The following is a 26657-nucleotide window of genomic DNA, read 5'->3' on the forward strand; positions in this document are numbered from 1 at the left end:
GGAACCTGTTTATTAACAAACCATCTTATAATTCTTATTTGGTGGGGACGTGAGGCTAAATAACAGTCCTGCTATCTGCAGGCTGTCTAACCCTAGAATTGGAAAGTTTAAGATGCTTAAAATGACACCAGAAATCTTTTTTTTTTTTCCCCTGGCATGGAACTTTAGGGAACATGCTCTTTTATTAGAGGATCTTGAGCCTTCATTTTAGAGACTGACCAGACATTGAGGATGTACTTTTTCTTGAGTGTTAAATAAACTCATTAGTCAAATTAGCTACTTCCCAAATTTTCTTCAAAAGATCAATAAATAATAAAGGCTATATAGCAAGGTGTTTCACATTTCCACAACATTGTTCCACATAAAGTCTGCACTGTTGTCTTGCTTGAGCTAATATCTTATTAAGGCTTTCTTCTTGCTGCACCCTTGTCCCCACCCTTCCAGCTTAAGAAGTACTGCAGATGAAATCTCTTTTCATTGTAACAAGAGCAATAAAAAAAGTAAAGATTGTTTAAACTTAGAGTAGCAGGTCCAACTGTTTTCTAATATGCAGCAATATTCTGCATTTCAAGCAATATTTTCAGACTGTTGAATATTTTGAGTGGCAGTTGCTTGCTCTTATAGATTGATCAGCGTTAATTATATGAAGTATAAATCAGTGGCTGTCAGCTCTGACTGCATGTTAAATTCACCCAGGATGCTTTAAAAAATGCTAATGTCCACACTTCACTACAGTATGAATTAAATCAGAACCTCAACCTCTGGGGCCAGGACCCTTTTATCTTAATTTTTTTAATATTACCAAAGTGATTCTAATGTGCAGCCAGGGATGAGACTGCTGTGATAGACTTGTAATTTTATTAATATTCATATTTAATGCATACCTTAAGACTTGTAGCAGAGACTAGTTAAATGTTTTGGCTAGTTTTGGGGTTAGATAACTACTTATATAGGAGAACTTTGTAGAATTTTTTTAAAGTGACCATTGTTTGACATCTCTAATTATAGAAAGTTTCTCTAGTTTTATTTTGTATATTTTTGGTTATACAATTTCACATAATTCACCAAACTTAGGGTTCAAAAGAAATTAGTGCAGCTTAATGGAATTTAAACTCATCTGAAATAGGAGCGCAAAGCTATAAGAAGCCTCCCCTACCTCTTTCTTTCCAGCATTGATGCTTATGGGCACAGTACTTATAACATGAGTGTGGAGAGAAGTGGTAAATATTACATGGAAAGATAATTTTTGTGGATGAACCTGGAAAAGAGATCTCGGAAAAGTGCTTTGATAATTGCAACATTGTGAGAGTGCTCTTGAAATATGTATTTAGGAAGACAAGTGTTTATGCTAAATGGAGGATATCACTGATATCATTTACCTGAGATTGAAAGAGATAAACTTCATTTTATACCCACATTTCTGTTCCCACGTAGACCAAAGGTACATTGGATATAAAACAAAATGAGAAAAATGAAATTGATGTTTCTATAACCCTGAAATTTCTATCACTCACCCCTACATATGAAAATTTCTGCTTTTACAACCTAACTCATTTCTAGCAGTAATACTGCTTTCCAAAGGTAGGGCTTTCAGATTTGCTATGGCAGATACACTGCAATATCGTTAAGGTTATTTTACTTTCATATTTTTTGTTGTAACTCTAGGGGGAAACTTTATCTGGAAACTTTTATTTTTCTTCTGTATCATTAAGTTGTTTGTAAATACCATGAATATTGAAACAAAACATTTACAGTGTATCCATATATCTTAGTGCCTCTATCAATATATATCATGTATGTAATCATATTAATAGAGGTTATCTAAAAACGTTAGGTGTATTTCATTTTCAAAGGTGGTGCTTATCATCATAAGTTGAAACTACCCATAAATTGAATAATAAGAACAGTATGTTCTCACTGTAAAAGAATGCTAACCTTCATTTCTGTATTTCCTGGAACTCAGTTTGCTTTCTCCTAGTGTGACAGAGAGCTAACTAATACCTACTAGGCTCTTATGAAATATATATTTAGTGGTATAGATCTTCAAATATATGTTTGTTTCTTTGGGAAAATGGCTTTCAACTTATTACAGTTTATGCTTAACGGGAATACTAGAATTAACACCTTATTTTTGTATAGTCCTTTGCAATATATAAAATGTTTACAAGTGATTTGGTGAAGCTATTTGTAAGTATTCTCATGAAGGAGAGTTTAATAGTAGAATGTTTACAAACTTAAAAATAAGAAAATGTAATTTGTCTCAGAAGGGAAGAAGATTATATTTCTTTATTTAAGACCATCCTTTCTAGTTCCTTAAAAGTGTCTGATTCTTTCATTAAAGATACAGATTTTGCTGTCAGGTCACAATTACATTATTCTTAAATAGTCAATATACTATATGACAACAAAGATCAATCCATTGTCTTGCTTTTCTAAGTTTGCATAATATGATATATGGATGGATAACACCTTTCCTTAATTTAGTGAAATATGTCTCTGGCACTCTTGACTGCTGAATTGTACCTTTTAAAACTATCTTGGGAAATATCGAATTCATAGGCTATTTTTCATGTGGACCGTCAGACAGAATTTTACGTCAGTAGCCTCTTGTGGTCCTATAAAAGCTAGTTGGACTTGGCATTGCTCTAGAGGCATCTTGAGGTAGTGGAAAAGCCTTACCTTTACAGTCATACTGGTCTGAGATTAAATCATGCAATTGGGGTTAGTTACTTTAATACTTTTGATTCTCAGTTTTCTCTGTAATGGGTTTAATAATAAATTCATAGGGGTATTGTGAAAAAAGTGGCTTGACATACTGAGATGATTAAAAAAAATCTTAATAGCCCTTTGAAGGGAAAAATATTTGTGGAGACAAAACTTGCCTGATTTGGCTTCTACATAGCCCCACTACAGTTCTTTATCAATTTCTGTTGGCTTTAGAGCAGCTATTTATTTCTCTGGCCATAACACTAAATATTAGTAGGCCAACATGGTACCAGTAATCAGAAATTAGTCCATCATTTTAGGATAAGCATGCAGCAATTGTGGAGGAACCATTTCATATTAAAACAAGTTTGGTAAATAATGGATACAGGTTTCCCCAGACTGCCTTTATACCTGATGTGAAGAAAGACTTAAGGTCTCTTTATATATCTATCTTTTAATATCTAGTGCCACTTGAGAGGGAAAAAAATGTATCTCAGCTAACTAGGCAGCGTGCTTCAGTCCATTTATATGAGTTGCACTAAAAAGATCAAAATCATAACAGCTGTTATTTGCATGCACAAAAAACAGTTTGGGAGTCATGATACAAGCCATAATTAAACTTGATTATCAATTAGAACCTCTGTTGTTAAATTTGTTACATTTCTTTGCCTTAAATAGAAAAATGGGCCTTTATTTCTGTCAACTGTTATCATTTCCCTACTTATTTTTGCTCATTCTGCATATCTTGCCATAACTGAGGCATAATTCTCTTGTAGTCTCCCCACCTAGTTTGTGGTTTTCTCTTGCTACACAAAATGTGTTCTAGGTATCAGCAGTATGGACATGTTGTTGGAGGCTTGTTGCCCCACCCCTGATGTACTGTATCAAATCTTTATTCTAACTGCATCTCTAGGTGATCCTTGTATTTGGAAGCACTGGTTTAGTGTTTTGTATTTATCTAATGAAACTGCTCTAGGGAGCATGACTCTTCTGAACAAGGTGGTTGGCTACAACAAGGGATCTAGTTGGTGATCCAGTCTTGCCATTTATTCTTAAGTTTGGTATTAGGAATCTGGTGAAGCAAAGAGTTATTCTAAAATACGTCATCTGAGTGTACAGAATACAGTTTATCAGAAAGCTCTCAAGACCTTGGCATCATGCTTCCTAGCTTCACCATTTGTCATCAGTATGTGACTTTGAGCACCTTACTTAGAATCTCTATGTTGTTTTCTCTTGCAAAATGGAGTGGTAATGCCTGCCACCCCTGTTTTTCCAGAGGGCTATTAGGAGGATCAACTCAAGTGAGATCATTTGTGAGAAAGTGCTTTGGAAATAGCCAAGAGGTGTACAATTGTAACAGTTGATGGGGATGAAAATGGTGTTCCTTCAGGCTATATGAGCCCTGTGTTTGTTAAGGATAGTGATGGCTTTGCTAAGTGGTTACTGTGGTAATTGGAACAGGTCTGTGTATTCTCTTCAACAGTACATTTAGATTTTACCTTGGCAGTTTTCTGGCCACACTAGTAGTTCTGACCACCAATTCCACGTAGCTGCTATGAGGTTTTCTTAACGCTATTTGTATTCTGGGAGCCATCTAGTTGATTGCATCCTTTGTACAAATTGTGTGTCATTAACATATTTTGGTGTATGATACAGTCATGTGCCACATAAAGACATTTTGGTCAGTGACAGACCACATATACCATGTTGGTCCCATAAGATTATAATGGAGATGAAAAACTTCTATGGCCTAGCCATGGTGACACTGGAGTGCAACACATTACCTTTTTTATGTTTAGATATGTTTATCATTATTTTTTATTATTTATGTTTAGATATGTGTGGTAGACAAATACCTGCATTACAGTTGTCTACAGTATTTAGTACAGTAACATGCTGTATAGGTTTGTAGCCTAGGAGCAATAGACCATGCCATATAGCCTAGCTGTGGCTACAGCATCTAGGTTTATGTAAGTACACTGTGATGACCACACAATGGTGAAATCACCCGATGATGCATGTCTCTGGACATATCCCCATCCTTAGGTGATATGTGATTGTCTGTTGACAAATGAAATTATCATAATCCTGATAGCATTTTTCAATGAGATGCAACTTTTTGTCTGAAGCGTTATTTTTCCATTTATTTTATAGTTGTATATTTCCTGAGTTCCAGACAAGAGTTGGATGCCATTATTTTGAACCATCTAATCATATGAACTCTGATGACACTTTTCTCTTTACATTTCAGTATGATGGAAATGTCTCTCTCTCTCTATATATATATATATGATATATTTATATTTATATTTTATATATAAAATGTATATGATATATAATATATAGATATATATCATATATAAATATATAATATATTTATATTTATATTTTATATGTAAAATATATATGATATATATAAAATATATAAATATCTATAATATATAAATATATAAATATCTATAATATATAATATATAAATATATATAATATATAAAATATATATAACATATTATATATATATATAATATATATATATATATAATATATATATATATATATTTTTTGAGACGGAGTCTTGCCCTGTCGCCCAGGCTGCAGTGCAGTGGCGCGATCTCAGCTCACTGCAAGCTCCGCCTCCTGGGTTCACGCCATTCTCCTGCCTCAGCCTCCAGAGTCGCTGGGACTACAGGTGCCCGCCACCATGCTTGGCTAATTTTTTTGTATTTTTAGTAGAGATGAGGTTTCACCATGTTAGCCAGGATGGTCTCTTGACCTTGTGATCCACCTGCCTCAGCCTCCCAAAGTGCTGGGATTACAGGTGTGAGCCACTGCACCCTGCCCCTCTCTATATTTCAATATATTAATTTACTTGAGTTATGTATTATACAAGGGTATACATATACGTATACATACATAGTGTTATATATACAAGGGTATTAACACTCTTGTGTTATATAGCCCATTATGGTTTTCAAAACATTTTTACATTCTCATAGTAATCCTATGAAATGTATATTTTAAAATTTAATCAAAAGATGGTTTTTGGCCAAAGACCTTGTAGCCCCAAAACTGCTAAATCATTCTGGACATTAAAATGTTGGCTAAAAAGGTAAAATAGGGGATATGAGATTAGAAGCTTTGAATTTATTGATATTGGCATGTTATATTCATGAACAGCAGGAAATGCATTAAAATATCTTGGTTTTTGTATTTTTAGTAGAGACGGGGTTTCACCGTGGTCTTGATCTCCTGACCTCAGCCGGGCGTGGTGGCGGGCGCCTGTAGTCCCAGCTACTCGGAGAGGCTGAGGCAGGAGAATGGCGTGAACCCAAGAGGCAAAGCTTGCAGTGAGCCAAGATCACGCCACTGCACTCCAGCCTGGGCGACAGAGCGAGACTCCGTCTCAAAAAAAAAAAAAAAAAAAAAAATATCTTGGTGTGGGCCTATCACACCTCAAGCCAATGCTTCAATAATAGCTTGCTTTTTTTTTTTTTTTGCATTCCCCTGTGTGTTATGGCCCTGGGAGAACAGGTGATTTCAACAATAGCTTTTTTTTTTTTTTTTTTTTTGAGACAGGGTCTCGTTCTACCACCCAGGCTGAAATGCAGTGGTGTGCTGTCAAGCTCACCACAACCTCCGTCTCTTAGGCTCAAGTGATCCTCCCATTTCAGCCTCCTGAGTAGCTGGGACTACAAGCAAGCAACACCATGCTCAGCTAATTTTTAAATTGTTTTTAGAGACAAGGTCTCACTATATTTTCAGGCTTGTCTCAAACTCCTGAGCCCAAGCAGTCCTCCTGCCTCAGCCTCCCAAGGTGCTGGGATTACAGGCATGAGCCACTGTGCCCAGTCTCAATATAGCTGTCTTTTAAAGTTACTCATTATATTTTACCCAAAACCAATTTTAAACTTTCACTATAAATATTACTGTCACTGCATTCATAATCATATACCATTACACTTATCACAATAGTTTGACAAATGTAAGGGTATTAACACTCTCTTTCAGGAACTCCTTATTCCACTCCTATTATACTTATACTTCCTCTATCTTATTCTTCTTTCCTGTTAGTTCCCTCTATCTTAGGCTCAGACTGGATTTTTTCCTCATTTATCTCAGTTCTAAAGAAAAAGGAGCCTGGGCATGGTGGCTCATCCTGTAATCCTAGCACTTTGGGAGGCTGAGGCAGGAGGATCGCTTGAGCTCAGGGATTCGAGACCAGACTGGGCAACATAGAAGACCCCATCTCTACAAAAAAATTAAAAATTAGCATGATATGATGGTACATGCCTATGGTCCCAGCTACATAGGAGGCTGAGGCAGGAGGATTGCTTGGGCCTGGGAGGTCTAGGCTGCAGGAAGCCAGGATCACACCAGTGCACTCAAGCCTGGGTGACAGAGCAAGACCCTGTCTTTAAAAAAAAAAAAAAAAAAAAGGAAGGAAGGAAGGGATGAAGGGAGGAAGGGATGGTCTTTCTCTGTATGGGCCTTAGAGTCAACTCTTGATGTCAGAGTGAAATACTTTCCTATTCTGGCTGGTCACCTGAACACCTACCCAAATGCATCCATTGAACTTAAATAATCTATAGACAGTTCATAAAATATTTTTTCTGTTTTTGCTTCTAAATTTTTTTACCTGTAGTTTTTACATACTTATGAGGTCAAATTGATTGGTCCTATGTTATGATTAAAGAAATGGAATCAGAGAACACTCATGTGACTTGCTTCAAATAGAAGCCAAATTCAGAGTTCAAATTATTCTTTACTAGTTCTTACTTCATTACAAGAAGTCTCCCAAGTTACAAAATAGGTTGTGTTCCAAAAACTCATTTGTAAGTCAGTTATTTGGCATTTGAACTGCATTTTACCATGTGGAAAAAACATGTTATAAATGATGATTAGGTTCCCGGCTGGCATATAAGAATCTATTTAACTCTTGTTTAACTACAAAACTAATAAATTTAAAAGAGAATGATAGTTGTGATTCTGATTACAAAGAAAAATATATATATATATATATATTTTTTTTTTTACTGAGGATAAGCAGATTTAATTAGAAGATAGGAAAACATGAAGATTGAGGAGGGTCTAGAGGGGATTTCAGGGTTCTTTGAAGGGAGTTAGAGGTTGATGGGATTGTCTGAAGCCCAATGTATTCAGTTCTTGCACTACCATAAAGAAATACCTGGGCTGGGCACAGTGGCTCACGCCTGTAATCCCAACACTTTGGGAGGTCGAGGTGGGCAGATCACCTGAGGTCAGGAGTTCGAGACCAGCCTGGCCAGCATGGTGAAACCCTGTCTCTACCAAAAAATACAAAAATTAGCTGGGTGTGGTGGCACGCACCTGTGGTCCCAGCTACTCAGGAGGCTGAGGTGGGAGAATTACTTGAACTCGGGATGTGGAGGTTGTAGTGAGTGAGCCAAGATTACACCACTTCACTACACCCTGGGCAACAGATGGAGATCCTGTCAAAAAAAAAAAAAAAAAAAAAAAAAGGCCGGGCGCGGTGGCTCATGCCTGTAATCCCAGCACTTTGGGAGACTGAAGCAGGTGGATCAGAAGGTCAGGAGATCGAGACCATCCTGGCTAACACAGTGAGACCCTGTCTCTACTAAAAAATACGAAGAATTAGCCAGGCGTGGTGGCGGGCGCCTGTAGTCCCAGCTACTTGGGAAGCTGAGGCAGGAAAATGGCATGAACCCAGGAGGTGGAGCTTGCAGTGAGCCGAGATCACGCCACTGCACTCCAGCCTGGGTGACAGAGCAAGACTCCGTCTCAAAAGAAAAGAAAAGAAAAAATAACCTGAGACTGGGTAATTTATAAAGAAAAGAGGTTTTATTGGCTCACGATTCTGCAGGCTGTACAGGAAATATGGCAGCACCAGCTCAGCTTCTGGCGAGGCCTTAGGAAACTCACAATCATGGCAGAAGGTAAAGGGGAAGCTGGCCAGAGAAGGAGAAAGTTGGCGGGGGACATGTGTCACACGCTTTTAAACAACCAGATCTCAGGAAAACCCACTCACTATCACAAGAACAGCACAAAGAGGGAAATCTAGCCCCATAATCCAATCACCTCCCACCACGCCCCACCTCCAACACTGAGGATTACAGTTTGACATGAGATTTGGGCAGGACACAGATCCAAACCCTATCAGCCAGTTTCACTTTCAAACTTTTAAGTCATTTGTTGTTATTAGATGCTTCTCACTAGCATAACTTACCCAGCATCTGTGATTAGAATCAGCAGAATTGATTGAATTAAATACCTAGGAAAAAGTAGACTATTTGAGATGATATATTAACCAACCTGGGATGTAAAAACAAACCAACAAATTAGAAGTATTCTTTCCTTCAGCCCTCCTGATGGAAAGGGCAGGAGGAGTTGTTGACTTTCCCATTTAGCCCAGCAGATTCCCATCAGCTGTGATAGTTTAACTGCGGTACAGGTGGAGGTTGGAGAAAAGCGTGTGCCTTCAGTGATTTCTTTGAATGGAGTGCTTGTACAATGAGAGTTTCTAATTCTGGGAAATAATTGCATTGATCTCATCTAGTGATTGTTTCCTACATTATCTAACACACAATTAAACATCTTAAATTTCAATTAGCTTTTTAAAAAAAGTCCAGTGCTTCTTTAAATGTCCTTTAATTTATGTTTTGTTATTTTCATAACCTTTGCATATGGCTTTTTCTTTTGTTAACAACAAAAGGGAGGTTATATTCTTCAGTAAACTCAAGCATAAATGAGCAGATCTTGCTGAGATGGCACATTTAGAAAATGATGAGATTAGTTCTTGCCTCCTGGATCAGATTAGTGCCCTTGCGGGTCGGTATATCTACCTACCTCCTGCTAGTTTAGATAATACATTTAACTACTATTACTCTGTGTTGGGTATATTCTTTGAATGTTTTACAGTGGATGTTTCTTTAACACTGGATACATTGGAAAGTGATATAATGAAGGAGAGAGCAACTGTATTTACTACAGTTCAGAATCCCTCTCAATGGTCATTATAAAAGGAAGTTTGGGATTGGCAAGCCATTTTCAAAAGTGATGTAAAACTAATGAGGGAAGTAACATCTACTTGATTTTATATATATATTGATGTTTTTAAATGCTTTGTCTTCCCACTAAGCAATTTATTAAGAAATTCCTATTGCATGATGTTTAACTGAATTTGTGTATGTAGGGTAGGGTGTGTTTAAGGAATTTTGTCTGAAAGGTAAATATGCTAAATTTACATCCTAGTATGGGCATGCTCTGCTCACAAATACCTCTGCTGAGCAGTTTACATACTGGGTGAAAATGTACACAGGAATCCTCATGGGAGATTCAGGTTTGCCAGTGAGATTACTATGTACTCAGACTGAAAAATATGATTTCTTCTGATTACCTGTGTGTCTGCCAGAGGTGGGGAAGGACTGGAAAGAGATTCCTCCACAAGCCATTTTGTCTACTTAGAGAATGGCATACTAGAAGCGTTAGCGAGCCAAATTACAGTTTTCTCTTTGTTGTTGTTGGCTTTCATGTGTATGTTGAATAGACTAATAGAATTTGATGGCCTTTTTTTTTTTTTTTTTTTTTACTGTGAATTCCCAGATTTTGTGTGTATGTTGCTCAGAGGGTAGTGCAGTGGGCAAAGGGCTAGGGAGATTGTCTGTTTTTTTGTTTGTTGATTGGACACACTTGCTGCTGGTAATTTGAGCATCTAAGGATCTTCGTTTATATTGAAGGCCTGAACCCTTTGGTGGAAGGGGAAAAAAGTAAGAAAAAAATCTCATTTGAAGCAAATCCCATCCATAGTATTATTTTTCTCATGTGCAGGCAATGTCACCTGTAGTATATTATAGAATTTTGCATTTGATATTTTGGTTGCTAGAATTCTCAGCTTTCCTGACTGGTCTTAATTTATTATTCTCAGACTTGAATGACTAAGAGGAAAAATCATATATTCTTGAGATTTTCCTAAGATATAAAACATTCTTAAGATTATTCAAATTATTTTAACCTTGTACAATGAATTACCCTTAGAGTGGCCCTAAATCAGAACATATAAAGCAAGCATGATATTATTGAAAAGCTGAAGGATGCTATTTGTATCCTCTCTTCTCATGCAAAATGGTCTAGTTCTTAACTGATTACTTGTGCATCTAGGATGGAGTGAGAAGAAAGGCACTGAAAGGAGAGGTGCACAGGAGAAAACAATGGGAATAGAAGAGAGTTTTTAAGGTGCATAAAATAGCTGGAGGAAAGGAGTGCCACTGGGTTGGCTGGTTCCATCACAGATGCTGCCGACTTTCCACCACTGTCTCAAAACTCTTCAAGAACCCTCATTTTCAAAGAGCTGTTTTTAAATATCATACTTGTCTTTCCTACGTATTTGCCTGCCTGACTGTAACTGGGTGATTTTATATGATTTGCTTTCTTAGGGTCAAGAAATTGGAGCATGGCTATGAGCAATGGAAACAATGATTTTGTGGTTCTGAGCAACAACAGCATCGCAACCAGTGCTGCTAACCCGAGTCCCCTCACCCCCTGTGTTGGAGACCATGCAGCCCAGCAGCTCACACCCAAAGAAGCAACAAGAACACAAGTGAGTCCAAATGGATGCCTGCAACTTAATGGCACAGTTAAATCATCCTTTCTGCCTTTAGACAACCAAAGAACGCCTCAGAGGTTACCCCAATGCTGCCATCCTTGCCCATACCATCACCCTTTGACTAGCCATAGCAGTCACCAAGAGTGCCATCCTGAGGCTGGCCATGCAGCACCCTCTGCTTTGGCCTCGTGTTGCATGCAGCCACACTCCGAGTATTCTGCATCTCTTTGTCCAAATCATTCACCTGTGTATCAGACTGCGTGCTGTCTTCAGCCCTCTCCATCCTTCTGCCTGCATCATCCGTGGCCTGACCATTTTCAGCATCAGCCTGTGCAACAGCACATAGCCAACATAAGGTAAGCGGTCTGAAAGTTTTGCTTTTAGCATTCAACTAATTCCACGTGAACATGACAGCTTGTGTTTATTTTCCTGAAAGGAGAGGAGAAAAATGTGGCACAGAAAGAAAACATGAAAATGTATATTCTGTGGATTGTGTGAAGCCAACAAAAATGCAAATAAAATAATACTGTATATCTATTTTATCCTCTGACTTCTTAGTCAAATCCTCCCTTCCCCTTTCCCTGTCTGAAAACTGGTTAGGAATTTCTGCTAGACCTTGAGTTATAAAATTCAACAAAAAGTTTTATTGTTAGCAATTTCTGTTATTGTACATGGGAAGTATATTTATGATGAGGCTACCTAAGCAGCAGTCCTTTATTTGCTATTATTGATAGTGGTGAACATTTATGAAAAAGAAGTAAAAAACCCCTTGCTGGCCGGGTGCGGTGGCTCATACCTGTAATCCCAGCACTTTGGGAGGCCGAGGCGGGTGGATCACCTGAGGTTGGGAGTTCAAGACCAACCTGACGAACACGGAGAAACCCCGTCTCTACTAAAAATACAAAAAATTAGCTGGGCGTGGTGGTGCATGCCTATAATCCCAGCAACTCGGGAGGTTGAGGCAGGAGAATCACGTGAACCTGGGAGGTGGAGGTTGTGGTGAGCCGAGATCACGCCATTGTACTCCAGCCTGGGCAACAAGAGTGAAACTCAGTCCAAAAAAAAAAAAAAAACCCTTGCCTCCTCATGCTGCCTTATGGCTGTACTCGACATTTCTATTCCTGTGTTTTGGTGACTATGCAGTACGCTGAGATCAAATGAAAGTAGCAATTCCCTTCATAGCAGATAAAACCTATAAATTGTAGCACGGGACTTTTAAAAATATTTTTTGTAAAGCATTTTTAGATCTGGTAGATTGAAAAGTACTAGAAAAATCAATATCATTGCCAGTGCTTATTTCCACCTCAGCCCATAGTTTGTCATATGTATGATTTTTAGCTATTTTTTCCATGGGTAAGTTAAGTCGCACTTAGTATAGGTTAGCAATGATAATATATTTTACAAAATACTAAGTACTTTGTAGAGACCTAGTATTATTTCACATTTTTACGTAATAAAAAAAGTTTAACTAGAAAAAGAGCATTCTCTTTAAAATTAGGGTATAATTTATATACAGGGAAATGTACAGATATTAATTATTCAGTTTGATCAATGTTGACTAATGTATACAAAAGTGTTACCCACATTTTGGTCTGATGTAGAACATTTCTGTCACCCCAGAAGGTAAGTTCCTTCATGCCCTTTCTCAGTTATTCCCTCTGTCTTCACCAGAAGCAATCACTGCTGAGTTATATTACTATAGATTTGTTTTGCCTGCTCCTAGAACTTCAGATAAGTGGAATCGTACAGTATGTACTCTTTCGTGTTTGGCAATTTTTGCTCAGCATAATATTTTTGAGTTTCTTTTAGTTATTGTATGCATTTTTTTTCCATTTATTGCTAAGTAGTAATCCACTGTATGCATGTAACAAATTCACTTCTGATTAAAGAGTCAGGGCTGGGTGCTGCAGCTCATGGCTGCGGGGATTACAGAATCCCAACACTTCAGGAGGTTGAGGTGGGAGGATTGCTTGAGCCCAGGACTTCAATGCCAGCCTGGGCAACATAGCAAAACTCTGTATCTACAAAAAAAAAAAAAAAAAAAGGGAAAAAAGTCAGATCCAAAAAGCGATTAAGTGATAAATACTTTCCACCTTTATCAGGTTTTGAACATTGTTGAGATTATCAGGTTTTGAACATTGTTGAGATTATCTGGTTACACTCTTTTTAAAGAGAGGAAGGGAAACGTGGTAATAAAGCAGAAAGAAGGAGGGAGGAGGGGGAAAGAGGAGAGTCCTTCACAGCATGTTACTGCAGTTTCTGAATACATTTTCCATATTGGATTTGAGAGTCTTTTAGTTATAGGCTATGATAAGAAATTCACCACATTTACCAAAGCCATTTCTTAGAAGATTTGTCCTGACAACGTTGTGCTACATGACTAGTTTTAGACTCTTTCCATTTTGAATCAAACTGTGTGAGCAGTTGATTTTTAAATTATCATAAATATTGATGTTTCAAATAACAAATTACATGGTTGCAAAGTATGAAATAAGATAGATATTTCTGCATTTTGAAGCTGATACCTCCTTTTAAAAAATCACAACATAAAACTGTGAACAAATAACCAATTCTTTCAATATGGAAGGTTGTACCAAGATTTTCAGGATTTTGACTTAGCATTTCTCAGTGATCTAATTCAAAAGCAGTGAGATCCCTGTGTACACTTGAAATAGAATGGCATTAAAAAACAAACTGATAGGCAGGTGGCTGAGCTCATCACTACCCTTGGTAGTGGGGTCATTGTTGGAACCGGGGCTTTTGCAATCATGGTGGACTGACTTCAGACTGTGTATGAGCACTGGGTCCATAGACTTGTCCGTATAGGATTTGTCTTTGTATGTTATCTAAAGAGAAAGAATGATGAGAAGCTAACTGCCTTCTGGAAAAATAGTATTTTATTTAAAAGGGAATTGAGACCCATGGAGAAGTTGCTTGGAAGTAAAGGCTGTGGCTGAACTATATAATGTTTACATTTTAAAAGTTATGAGAGAGATAAAAACATTCATACTTAATTTGAAAAACATTGACTTTAAAATTGCCACAATTGTCCATCAAAAAAATTTGTAGAAGAAAGTAGATTAGTATGAGGGAAATTTTTTATATTTAGAATTTTATCTCAAGAATTTGAGCCTTGGTGGCTCACGCCTGTAATCCCAGCACTTTGGGAGTCCGAGACGGGCGGATCGTGAGGTCAGGAGGTCGAGACCATCCTAGCTAACACGGTGAAATCCCGTCTCTACTAAAAATACAAAAAAAAAAAATTATCCGGGCGTGGTGGTGGGCGCCTGTAGTCCCAGCTACTTGGGAGGCTGAGGCAGGAGAATGGCATGAACCTGGGAGGCGGAGCTTGCAGTGAGCTGAGATCGCACCACTGCACTCCAGCCTGGGTGACAGAGTGAGACTCTGTCTCAAAAAAAAAAAAAAAAAAAGAGTTGGAGCCTTTTGGTTATCTATTTGTAACAGACATAAAATTTTAAAGATGCCTGCAGAGGAATGGTATGTGTCCATTTGTGTATGTCACATACTTTATTGTGCCTCAGTGATTACTTTGCTATTTTCTACATTTACTTATATAATCCACAATGTTTACTGAATTCTTATATGTGCCAGGCACCGAGGATATAATTCCAAACAAGTTGAGACATTCTTTTGCTTTCATAGAGCTATAAATTAGTAGGAAGAGAGCCAGTAAAGCAAATAGGCAGGTACAGTATTGTGGTAAGTACTATCAAGAAGGAATACACAGGGCTAAAGATGAAGAAAAGTTACAGATGGAGAGAGAATTGAAGAGGCTTGTCTTTTATGCAAATACTTTTACAAGGTAGTGTGAGCCCAGCTCCAGCATAGGTCAATATGGCTGGACCCTAGTGGAAGAGAGAACAGTAGCAAGAGGAGAGGCATACTAGGACTAAATCCTGAAGGGTATCGTAAACCACATTAAGGCAATCTCTAGATTTCATCCTGAGGTGAATGAGGACTCATTATAGATTTGTGTGTGTTTGTAATTTTTTTTTGTTGTGGTGAAATATACATAACGTAAAACTTAATATTTTAATGATTTTTAAGTATACGGTTATTGACATTAAGTACATTCACATTGTTGTACACCCATCACTGCTACCTTTGTCCAGAACTATTTCATCTTCCCAAACTGAAACTCCATACTCACTAAATTATAACTCTACCTGCCCCTGGCAACCACCATTCTACTTTTTGTCTCCATGAATTTGACTTCTCTAGATACCTCAAATAAGTCGAATCCTACAGTATTTGCCTTTTTTTGTCTGGCTTATTTCACTCCACATAATGTCTTCAAGGTTCATTCATGTAGCACGTGTCATAATTTCCTTTCTTTTAAGGCTGAATAATATTCCATTGTATATTTATATATTACATTTTATCATTTTATCAATTACATTTTATCATTTTATCCATTACATATTACATTTTATCAGTTCATTGATGGACACTTCCATCTTTCAGGTATCATGGCTATTGTGAATAATGCTGCTATGAGCTTGGGTTCTGTTCAAGTCCCTGCTTTCAGTTCCTTTGGGTATATGCTCAGACCAGAAGTGGAATTGCTTGAGCATATGGTAATTCTGTTTTTAGCTTTTTGAGGAACTGTTTTCCATAGTGGCTGCACCATTTTACGCCAGCAGTGCAAAAAGTTCCAATGTTTCCAGATCCTTGCCGACACTTGTTATTTTATCTGTTTTTTTTTTTTTTTTTTAGAGTAGGCATCCTAATTAATGTGAGATTATAAATTTTAAAGCAGAAAAAACACAGTAAGAAACATTTTAGGAAATTTCATCATTTGCATTGCAGAGAATAGATTGAATTGGGTCAGGACCGTTGTAGATAGGAAGAACACTTAGAAGGCTTATTGCATTAGTTCAAGTGAGAAATGTGATAACTTGAACGATGATTTAGAAATAAATTCATTCTAGAGAGATTTAGAAGGTGGAATCTACTAGACTTGGTGTATAATTGGATATCGGAGGGGAAAAGGGAGGAAGAATCACAACTGATTTTCAGTTTCCTGGCTTGAGCAACTGGTTGGGTAGATGGTAATGCCATTCACTAAAATGGGGAAGACAGAAGAAGGGAACTAAGAAAACAGAGCTGAGACATTGAGCTTCCAGAGAGGACTACAGAGTAACAGTAACAGTGAAAGAGTGATGTCCCTTGAGCTTATTTGAAAGAATGAGGTTGCTGGGTAATACATGACAGTGCACTGAGGGCAATACTGGTGGGGGTTATCTTAGAATGAACACTGAAGCACTTTGACTCAGGCCAGCAGGTATTAATAATTGCAGAATTGTGCTATGGGCAAGGCACTGAGTGAGGTGCTATCTCGTCCTTTACCCAACCAATAAAATATCCACAGAAGCAAATGTGCTCTTGGATAGAGCTGCCATGTATGGGATAACAGGGCAGTTTGGGAAAGTCTGCACAAGATGTCCTTGGTAAGGATTCTGAAAATGAGGATGTTGTACAATGCTTTACTGCCTTTCATTATTCTACACAACTCTTTCAGGAATGTGTTGTAACAAAGGTTCTCGAGGTTGATCTCTACCAGGAACTTCAAGTATTTTAGTTTTCTTTATTGTGGCTTATTGCTGTGTGATTTTTAAGTTCTTTTTAAATTGATAACGTCAAGTACTTAATGAAATGTTATTCAATTAATATTTAAGGTGTATTTATGACTTCACATTACTTTAAAGGATGCGTTAAACATTGACTGCCTTAGAGTAAAATTGTATGGTGATGGAAGATCCTAAGTGCTATCATTTTTATTGCTGTTTGCACCTATACCACCAATGGGCCCACCTGTTTTTATCTGAAAGTGTTTTTTAAAGTTTTTATTTGTTTATAAAGCACTTAAGCCATAGAGAATGTTTTAAAGAATCAATCAGATAGAAAATATAATTTTAACCTAGGCCATTTGCTACTTACCACCTTTTGTATAGTAGACTCTCTTTCATCCGCTCTTGATTCTTTAAGCTTTAATAAATCTTTCTAAAAGATTCATTATTTCAACCATCTGTGTTTTTTTTTTAATTCTTTTTTAGTGTTCTGATTAATAAAATTAAGGCCGGGCATGGTGGCTCGAGGTTGTAATCCCAGTACTTTGGGAGGCTGTGGCAGGCCAATCACTTGAGGTCAGGAGTTCGAGACCAGCCTGTCTCTGCTAAACTACAAAAATTAGCCTGATGTGGTGGCGTGCACCTGTAGTCCCAGCTACTCGGGAGGCTGAGGCAGGAGAATTACTTGAATCCAAGAGGTGGAGGTTGCAGTGAGCCAGGATTGTACCACTGCACTCCAGCCTGGGCGACAGAGGGAGACTCTCAAAAAAATAAATAAATAAATAAAATAAAAATAAAGATTATTGCAAGGATCACATTTAATATGTCTATTTTAATTATTGCCAAATATTAAGTAGCTTAAATCAATTTTATTTTAAAGCTTTAGATTTCATTTTAAAGCTTCAGGCTTTTATATTTGTAGATTCCTGTCTTCATATACATTACTCAGCCATTAATTAGCATGTCTAATTGAGAACAAGAAGGAATTTTATTTTATCTTATTTATTTGTTTATTTTTGAGACAGAGTCTCGCTGCATTGCCCAGGCTGGAGTGCAGTGGCACGATCTCAGCTCACTGCAACGTGCACCTCCTGGGTTCAACGGATTCTTCCACCTCAGCCTCCTGAGCAGTTGGGATTATAGGCACACACCACCACACCCAGCTAATTTTTGTACTTTTAGTAAGAGATGGGGTTTCACCATGTTGACCAGGCTGGTCTTGAACTCCTGGCCTCAAGTGATCCGCCTGCCTCAGCTTCCCAAAGTGCTGGGATTACAGGCATGAGCCACAGCGCGCGGCCACAATAAGGAATTTTAAAAGGCAGAAAATAGTCTCTCCTCACCATGAGGCAAGACTTATACCAACAAGTCCTAAACCTAGCTGATCATCTTTGGAGTCACCTGGGGAGTTACAAATAAAATAAGTAGAAGAAGAAGATATTTCTTTTGCAGTAGAAACAATAAATAACTCTTAAGAGTGGAGAGGTGGGAAGGATCCCCTGGAAGGATCCCTGGTAGGTTATTGAGGTTAGGGACAGTCTGACTGAGAAGAACAGAACATGAATGGCCCTTGAAAGATGACTAGAAATGAATGAAGGGACTCCAGGAGGCAAAACATGGAAAGTGGAGGAAAGTTGTGAAGGGAAAGCTTTCAAAAACAAAAGCTTTAAAATATTTCTTAAAACATATAAGAAAGGGCCAGGCACGGTGGCTCATGCTGTAATCCCAGCACTTTGGGAGGCCGAGGCGGGCGGATCACGGGGTCAGGAGATTGAGACCGTCCTGGCTAACACAGTGAAACCCCGTCTCTACTAAAAATACAAAAAATTAGCCGGGCGTGGTGGCGGCGCCTGTAGTCCCAGCTACTCGGGAGGCTGAGGTAGGAGAATGGCGTGAACCCGGGAGGCGGAGCTTGCAGTGATCCGAGATCGCACCACTGCACTCCAGCCTGGGCGACAGAGTGAGTCAACGTCTCAAAAACAAAAACAAAACAACAACAACAGAAAACCATGTAAGAAAGGTAAAGAGAACAAGATTGTGGGAGCGAAGGGTCATTGTGGGTGTCCCCAGTCTACATCCTGAACAGTCCATTTGATGATCTGTTCTTTATCCTCCAGAGAGCTGGAAAATGCCTCTCAAAAGCCAGTCACATTCCACGTGTGCTGGTTGAAGCAAGTTTTGAGTTATTCATTTGGGATCTTCTTATTGCCGTATTAAAGTGAAAGAGTAATGGTATTATTGCACAATTAATAAGGAGTTCTGCATCCAAAAATAGCACACTAGAGTTCTAATCTAAACTATACTTACCTTTTAATTTGGTGTTGCAAAGAAATATTCTTGATTGTAACAGAGGACTCCATAAATGATACTTGGCAATGCCACAGACTCATTATCATGATAGGGAACCTGTGATATTTTTGGGTACCTGCCAAATGCATTTTTATTTACCTAAGGTGATTTCATAGACAGATGGCCATTTTGAATGTTTCATGTGACTCACTAGAGGAATTAGAGCTATACAGAGTTAAGAATGCTTGGCGTAGAGGGGACTGTAGAACCCTGGGACTAGCTTAGCCCCTTAAGGTTAACTAAATATTGTCCCTGCCACCCCCATATGTTATGACTGTATAATTTTTGTAACTTACATTTCCTTTCTTCTTCATTTCTTTATTCATTTTCTAATTTCTGGCTCACTTTTCTCAGAGGTTTTCTTTTGGCTTCCCCTTAGGACATTAGTTATTTTTTTGTGAAGCGGCCTCTTTTAAAATGAAAAAAAAGTAAGAAATGAGAATTCTCATGTTATATTAAAAAGACAAGAATTCTACCACCAGAATTCTTGTTTCTTGGCATGTGCTGTATCATGACATCCAGGGGTAAAATTATAGCTCTGAGCATCATTTCCCAAAGTGTCTTACTTCACCGCACATGGCCTATGGTGACCCACCCTTTCCCCTTTCCTTAGCCTTGGTGAGTGTATTATTTTGTTAGCCAGAAAATTTGAGCCAGAAATCACTCTGAACACTTCATCAACATTGTGGCATGAACCTGAGCATTGACACAGATCCCACAGTGTGTGCTTTACCCAGGTCACCCAGAGTCCATTCAAATGCTTCTCTAAGATGTTGCAGCAATGAATGGAGAAATTCAGAGTTAGTTATTCACTTATTAGCAAGTGCTTAATGAGTACTTAATAAGTGTTAGGTACTGGAGACAGGTGGAAACTGCAAAGTCTGGTTCCTGACTTCAAAGATGTAGAAGTAGTGTGGACAAGATAAGACACTTAGATTTTAGCACAGGGTGACCATAGATAGATTGCCATCTTTGATCAGTAAGTATGTACAGAATAGCTGTTGTATTCTCTGGAGCACAGAAGCTAAATACCAGTGCTTTTACAGAGGCACAGGCAAGTTTTATGTATTAATACTAAAAGAGAACTAGACTATACAGTTTTACAAATTCATATTCCCCTCTTTTCCTCTCTTACCATTGAAAGATTACTAATAGTGAAACAACCATTTCTCTTTATTTTTTATATAAATTATTGACTCTCTAGAACTGCTGGACAAGTGTCTTTTGCAAGAAGGAATAGCTAAACTGCATTCTTTAGACATTTGCTTTTCAATAAAGCCAATAAAATTAAAAATTTGTTTATTTGGTTACACTGCTTACAATTTCAGTACTCATTAGCCACATGTGGCTAGTAGCAACATATTGGACAGCACAGATGGAAAACGTTTCCATCATTGCAGAGAGCTTTATTGAGCAGGACTACCTTTCTTGGCTCTGTTAAAACAACTGAGATCCCTTTTCAACATCCATGGCAGCAAATGAAACTTATATGATATAGAATAACAGCAATATTTGACAGTGAATACTTTTTTGTTGTTGTTGACATAATTTACTTAGTATTTGCTTGTGTTTTGTTTACTAAATAACAAAGAAATGCCAAAAAAAAATCCCTTCAAAAACCTGAAGGACAGCTGGGCGCAGTGGCTCAAGTCTGTAATCCCAGCACTTTGGGAGGCCGAGGCGGGCGGATCACAAGGTCAAGAGATTGAGACCATCCTGGCCAACATGGTGAAACCCCATCTCTACTAAAAATACAAAAATTAGCTGGGCGTGGTGGTGTGTGCCTATAGTCCCAGCTACTCGGGAGGCTGAGGCAGGAGAATCACTTGAACTTGGGCAGTGGTTACAGTGAGCCGAGATCACACCACTGCACTCCAGCCTGGCGACAGAGCAAGACTCCGTCTAAAAAAATAAAAAAAATTCTGAAGGACTAAAAGTCCTATATTAGCAAAAATTGTGTAACAAGTAGGCAATATCCTTCAGAATCTTCTAGAGGCCACAGTTACATTCCACAAAAGCCATGCATATCTTTATTTATGAGTCATAAACTGTCATTTTATTTAGTTTATAGTTGCCGGGCTTTTTGTAAATAGATCTAAAATATAAATGTAAAAATGTGGTTTTTCTCCAGGATAGAGAAGTATAGCTAGTCTCTGGAAGCAATCATTGTTGCTACATTGTAATTTATGTTTCTTTTATCAATCCTTTCCTCATTGTACAATATGAAGTAGTAAGAGCATCTTTGTAAAATGGGAGTAACAGTAGCTATTTTGCACTTAACACAGTGCCTGGTACCAAATTTTAATCTCCCTTCTGTTCTCCATTTTTGTTCCTTTCACTTTTCTCTTAAGTTTTGTTGTTGCTGTTGTTACTGTTTCATGCCTGTGCTTAATCCTGTTGGTATTGTTTTAGAAATGAAGCTATTACTGAATCCTGGTTTAAATAAAGACATGATGTGTTCCTTTTCATTCTTATTTACAAATGACACACCTCAGACCATCAACCTATAGGAAAAGATGGTTACTCATTTGCTTTCCGGAGGAGGAAAGGGGGTTGTGAAGAATAAATGGGCCTCTTTAGCCCCCCAAACTGAGAGCCTTTATACTGATTACATAATCTGATTATGATATTTGATTTTAGAAGAAGTCTGGTAAGATTTAATTTTGATTTCACTGAAACCAGGATTTATTTTGACATTCCTTAAAGTAGTCAAATTAACTTTTTAAAAAGGGATAATGTTTATAAAATTTAAAATGTTCCAGGCTTGCTTGCCAAAGTAAGTCAGCTTGGCAGTCAGAGTGAAGGCCTATTTTTTAGAAAGACTTCTTTGAGAGAGTTCTTCTTTTATTATAAATGAACAGATTTTAGAGTGTGCTATGCCTCAAGGAATACATTGTACATTCTGTAATACATTTTAGAATATGAGCCTTGGTCATCTTTTACTTTAATAATGAACATCAGAAAACAATGCCTTCTTTATTTTATAAAACTAATTAATATAACATTTTGGAATGAAGCAAATATATTCTTTATCCCCTTTCCATATTCGTGCTAGTTGTTTAGCAGATACTGGAGAGTAAAGGGGAAAAAAAGAAATGCTTTAGGTTTTTTTCTTTTTGGTAAAAAAAAAAAAAAAAAAATTCAAAAGGTTGTAAAATATTTGGCAAACAGTGAGACTTTAAAAAAAAAACATTATCATGGATCAGTTACATGTCTAATGCCAGCAAAAAGGCACTTGTGATCTATTGCATCTTCTTTTCAAACTTAAATGGATTGTTAGGTGTAACTTAAAAGAATTTATAGAACTTAACATTTAAAGGACAATTTTGATTGCTGTAATATTCTGTGTTCTTTTCAGCAAAATTGACTCTACAAAATTGTCGTTTTTTAAAACAGAAACCAGATATTCAACTGATTACTTGGTATTTTGGAGTTTGAAATAGAGCCTAAGGCCTGGGACCCATTCACAGTTCAATAAATATTTGTTGAATGAATGAATGATTACCAAAAAAAATTCTCAAAATACATCTTTTTCTGTAAAAAGTTAACAAAACTTGACAACAGCAAAAACCTCATGAAGTTAGATCGGTCACTGCCATCAAACAACTTATAGTCTAGAAGGAGAAGGATGATTTCAGCAAAATTAACCCAACTCTCTGAATGCCAAAATCAGGGTTTAGAGGGTTATGTGAGTCCTAAAGAGGGAGATAGAATCTTAGGAGAGCTAAGAGAAAGTGTCATAGGAGAGGGGAGGGGCTTTTCAAAAATGAACAAAAGGCTGGGCCAGGCTGGCTCACACCCATCATCCCAGCACTTGAAGAGGCCGAGGCAGGAGGATCACTTGAGCCCATGAGTTCAAGACCAGCCTGGGCAACATAGTGAGATCGTGTTTATACTAAAAATAAATAAAATAAAATAAAATAAATGAACAAGAGTGCAACTGCCTGAAATATGGGAACAGGAGGCCTGGAGGCACCAGGAACATGGCAATAAGTGGTGATGGGGTGGGGTGGGGTGTGGGGGCTGGGAAATGCAAGCAGTCCCCTTTGTCTGGAGAAGGGCCAGAGAAGGCATCACAATACACTCTAGTTAGTCCAAGAAGATTGCTCCCATAAAATGAATTCTGAATGCTGTGTCATCATTGTAAAGCTTTTTTTTTTTTTTTTTTTTTTTTTTTGGAAACAGTCTCGCTCTGTTGCCCAGGCTAGAGTGCAGTGGCACAATCTTGGCTCACTGCAACCTGTGCCTCCCGGATTCATGCAATTCTTCTGCCTCAGCCTCTCAAGTAGCTGGAACTACAGATGCATGCCACCATGCCCAGCTAATTTTTTTATTTTAGTAGGACGGGATTTCACTATGTTGGCCAGGCTGGTCTTGAACTCCTGACCTCAAGTGATCCACCCGCCTCGACCTCCCAAATTGTTGGGATTACAGGTGTGAGCCACAGTACCCAGCCTGAAGCATTTATTAAATACAGATAGTCTGCACCTTAGGGTTTGAGTTATGATTTGTTGCCATTACAGTAGTGCAGAAGCAATATGCATTCAGTAGAAACTGTACTTCCGATTTTGAATTTTGATCTTTTCCTGGGCCCAGGCCCAGTGTGCTTTCAGCTGTGTATGTTGATGGTGAGTACCCATACAACCCTTCTGTTTTTCACTTTAGTACCGTATTTAATAAATTACATGAGATATTCCATACTTTAGAGGAAGATGGTGAGGGGCCGGGAGACTGTGCCCCAGGGAGAGTCAGTCGGGGGATAACCTTTCTGTTGGCTCAACTCTGACCACCTTCAGGACATTTACCAATCTAGTGTAAGTAACTGTAAAGGAGTCAGTAGCTTATAAAACTGGTGGATGAACCCTCAGTTCCTAAATAAGACTTTTGTCTTTTCTTTGTTCATATGTATTTTTTTGAATCTTGAAAGCAGAATAAAATGAAAGACTCCAAGGCCAAATTTGATACCTTTATTCTATGTGAAGATGCTGAGTTAGTTTAGTGAAATCAGTTTGTTTTCCCCATTTGAATGGTACAGGGTTCTAATAGTTACCAAATACTTTGAGATTCAAGCCTAATGCCTTCTACAGGAATGTAAGCAATTTACTGTTTCCAAGCACTATTGTGTTGTGCTAGTAAGAAGCAAGGATGGACAGTTAGTACATTCATTCCTTTGGACCCTATTTGTGTGTCTGTGGTCACTCAGGCCTGCCCACCTCCTCTTTCCTAAAACACTGCTTTCATTATGTCACTCCTCTGCTCAGAAATCTTCCGGTTTCCCCAAATTCCTTGACCTGACACTGAAAGTTTCCCTTTGACGGATGGAGTATGTGTTGTGGGTGAGGAAAGGGTACTTCATGGAGGAAGAGTCCCCTAGCCCTGGACAGGAAGGAACAAGGTGACAGATCTCAGAGCGTATTACTGTGACGGATTTTCTCCCGAGCACTTCAGAAGTTTAGAAAGAAATCAGATTAATGACTGTCTTTGTTTCCACTTATACATAATGAGGAGCTAACAAGGTTATATATTCTGGATCTTTGTTTTTTAGGTATTAGTCTAGAACTTTGTTTTGTTTTGGTTGGTTGGTTTTTTTCATTAAAAAGTAATCCCTAATAAAGATTTATTTATGAAGTATTGTTTGATTGTTAAAATGTGTTTCTCCCTAATGCATAGGGTGAAACTCTACACTGAGCTCCAAATTGTACTGATTTTTTTTTAACCTCTTTACCCCTGACCTCCTTCCCCCAAAGCTTAAAATTCTCACTGAGCAACATCAGTGTTTGGTGAGTGTTTTGGCTTGCGGATTGTAGACTTCGTTCCAGTATTCCACGCTCTTAAGTTAGTTAAGTTTAATAAGATTTTTCTGGCTTTCTTAAGGGCTTTTCTTGGATCTCATATTAATGATTATTATTCACATCTTATTAAGAAAACTATATATTATACTCTTATTAAGCATGTTTTGTACAGGGCTCACAGCAACAGTCTGGCATGAAAAGGCTTGAGTTGAAGGGTAAGTACTTTATAATTTAGTGTAACTTTAAAATGTAACACATGGGACTGTGCTTTATAACCTCCAACTAAACCATGCAATTGTAACTTCATAGGCTAAGGAGGAATGTTTCCTTTTAACCAAAGCTACTTTTCAATCATTTAAAAGGATTTTGAATTAACCTATCATCCTTTTCAGATTTCTAATTGCTGTAAACTATTTTCTTTACTATTGTAAAAAAAAAAAAAATAGGCATTCTTAGATTCCTCTTTTGGGGTGTTCATTATATGGGAGGACCAGAGCCACATTATATTTTGACCTTTAGTACTGCTCTTTTCTTCTCCCCCTGATAAGTGGCAGAGAAAAATGTGTTTAAAAATGAATTTCCCAGGCCGGGCGCAGTGGCTCACGCCTGTAATCCCAGCTCTTTGGGAAGCCGAGGTGGGTGGATCACTTGAGGTCAGGAGTTCGAGACCAGCCTGACCAACATGGTGAAATCCCATCTCTACTAAAAATACAAAACTTAGCCAGGCGCGGTGGTGTACACCTGTAATTCCAGCTACTCGGGAGTCTGAGGCAGGAGAATGGCTTGAACCCAGGAGGTGGAGGTTGCAGTGAGCTGAGATTATGCCACTGCACTCCAGCCTGGGTGACAGAATGAGACTCTGTCTCAATAAAAACATAAAAAAGAAAATAAAGGGATTTCCCATACCCTGCTTCTTTCACCTTTCTAAAGGGCACCTAGCTGCCCTTTAACTAGTGGTCGGCTAGGCCTTGGAACTCATCTTAAGAAGAAATAATAAGAGGAAACGATACCTCAAGATCTCTCCCCCATTCCTGCCCAGTCTTAGATAACACAATTCCATTCTTGTTTACTGAAATAACAAATAGTATCATTTCTTGCTTTCTACTTAGGACCAGGCTATAGTAAGGGAAAAGTTTCTTTCTAACCTAAGTTGGAACTGAAGCTGTTACATGAAAATCTGATTTGTTCCAACTTAGATTTGTTCCAGTTTATAGGATTTTTGAGTTCATATGGAATCAGTAGAGACCATGTACATTATGCAGAAAACCTATTTTTGAAGGTAACATCACGTAGAAATGCCTTCTTCAGTTTCTAATTGAGATAACTGTTAAGCAGATCCAATGAGTGTGCATTTTTGCTGTGTGGCATTACCATCAAATTGATATACTTAATTATCAGATATCTTTCTTTTACCAAAAAGTTTTGGTTGAGTTGGCACTGGGATTTATAAATACATGCACACAGCACATTTCTGTCATGGTTCACTGCAGTCTTTTAACACATCTTCTCAGCAATATTCTTAATGTTTCCAGCGGGAAATTTGTAAATTATTTAACCACTGAATTAGAGGTGTGTTGTTTTTTAGCTAATCAATAGCCATTGAATGCTTAAATGGGCTTT

General features: G+C 37.9%; 1 protein-coding gene across 6 annotated transcripts in view; it reads left to right on the forward strand.

The window, feature by feature from the left end:
* The window catches only part of DISP1 (dispatched RND transporter family member 1), a 176528-nt gene that overhangs the window by 110331 nt on the left and 39540 nt on the right, over window positions 1–26657 (forward strand). For all 6 annotated transcript variants that reach the window (XM_063613965.1, XM_063613966.1, XM_055234042.2 and 3 more), the window contains one exon: window positions 11136–11661. In XM_063613965.1, the coding sequence (XP_063470035.1) occupies window positions 11153–11661 (509 nt within the window). In that variant the 5' untranslated portion in view covers window positions 11136–11152. The remainder of the gene's footprint in view (window positions 1–11135; window positions 11662–26657) is intronic.

This window comes from Symphalangus syndactylus, chromosome 19, assembly GCF_028878055.3.
Source record: "Symphalangus syndactylus isolate Jambi chromosome 19, NHGRI_mSymSyn1-v2.1_pri, whole genome shotgun sequence".
Taxonomy (NCBI): Eukaryota; Metazoa; Chordata; class Mammalia; order Primates; family Hylobatidae; genus Symphalangus; species Symphalangus syndactylus.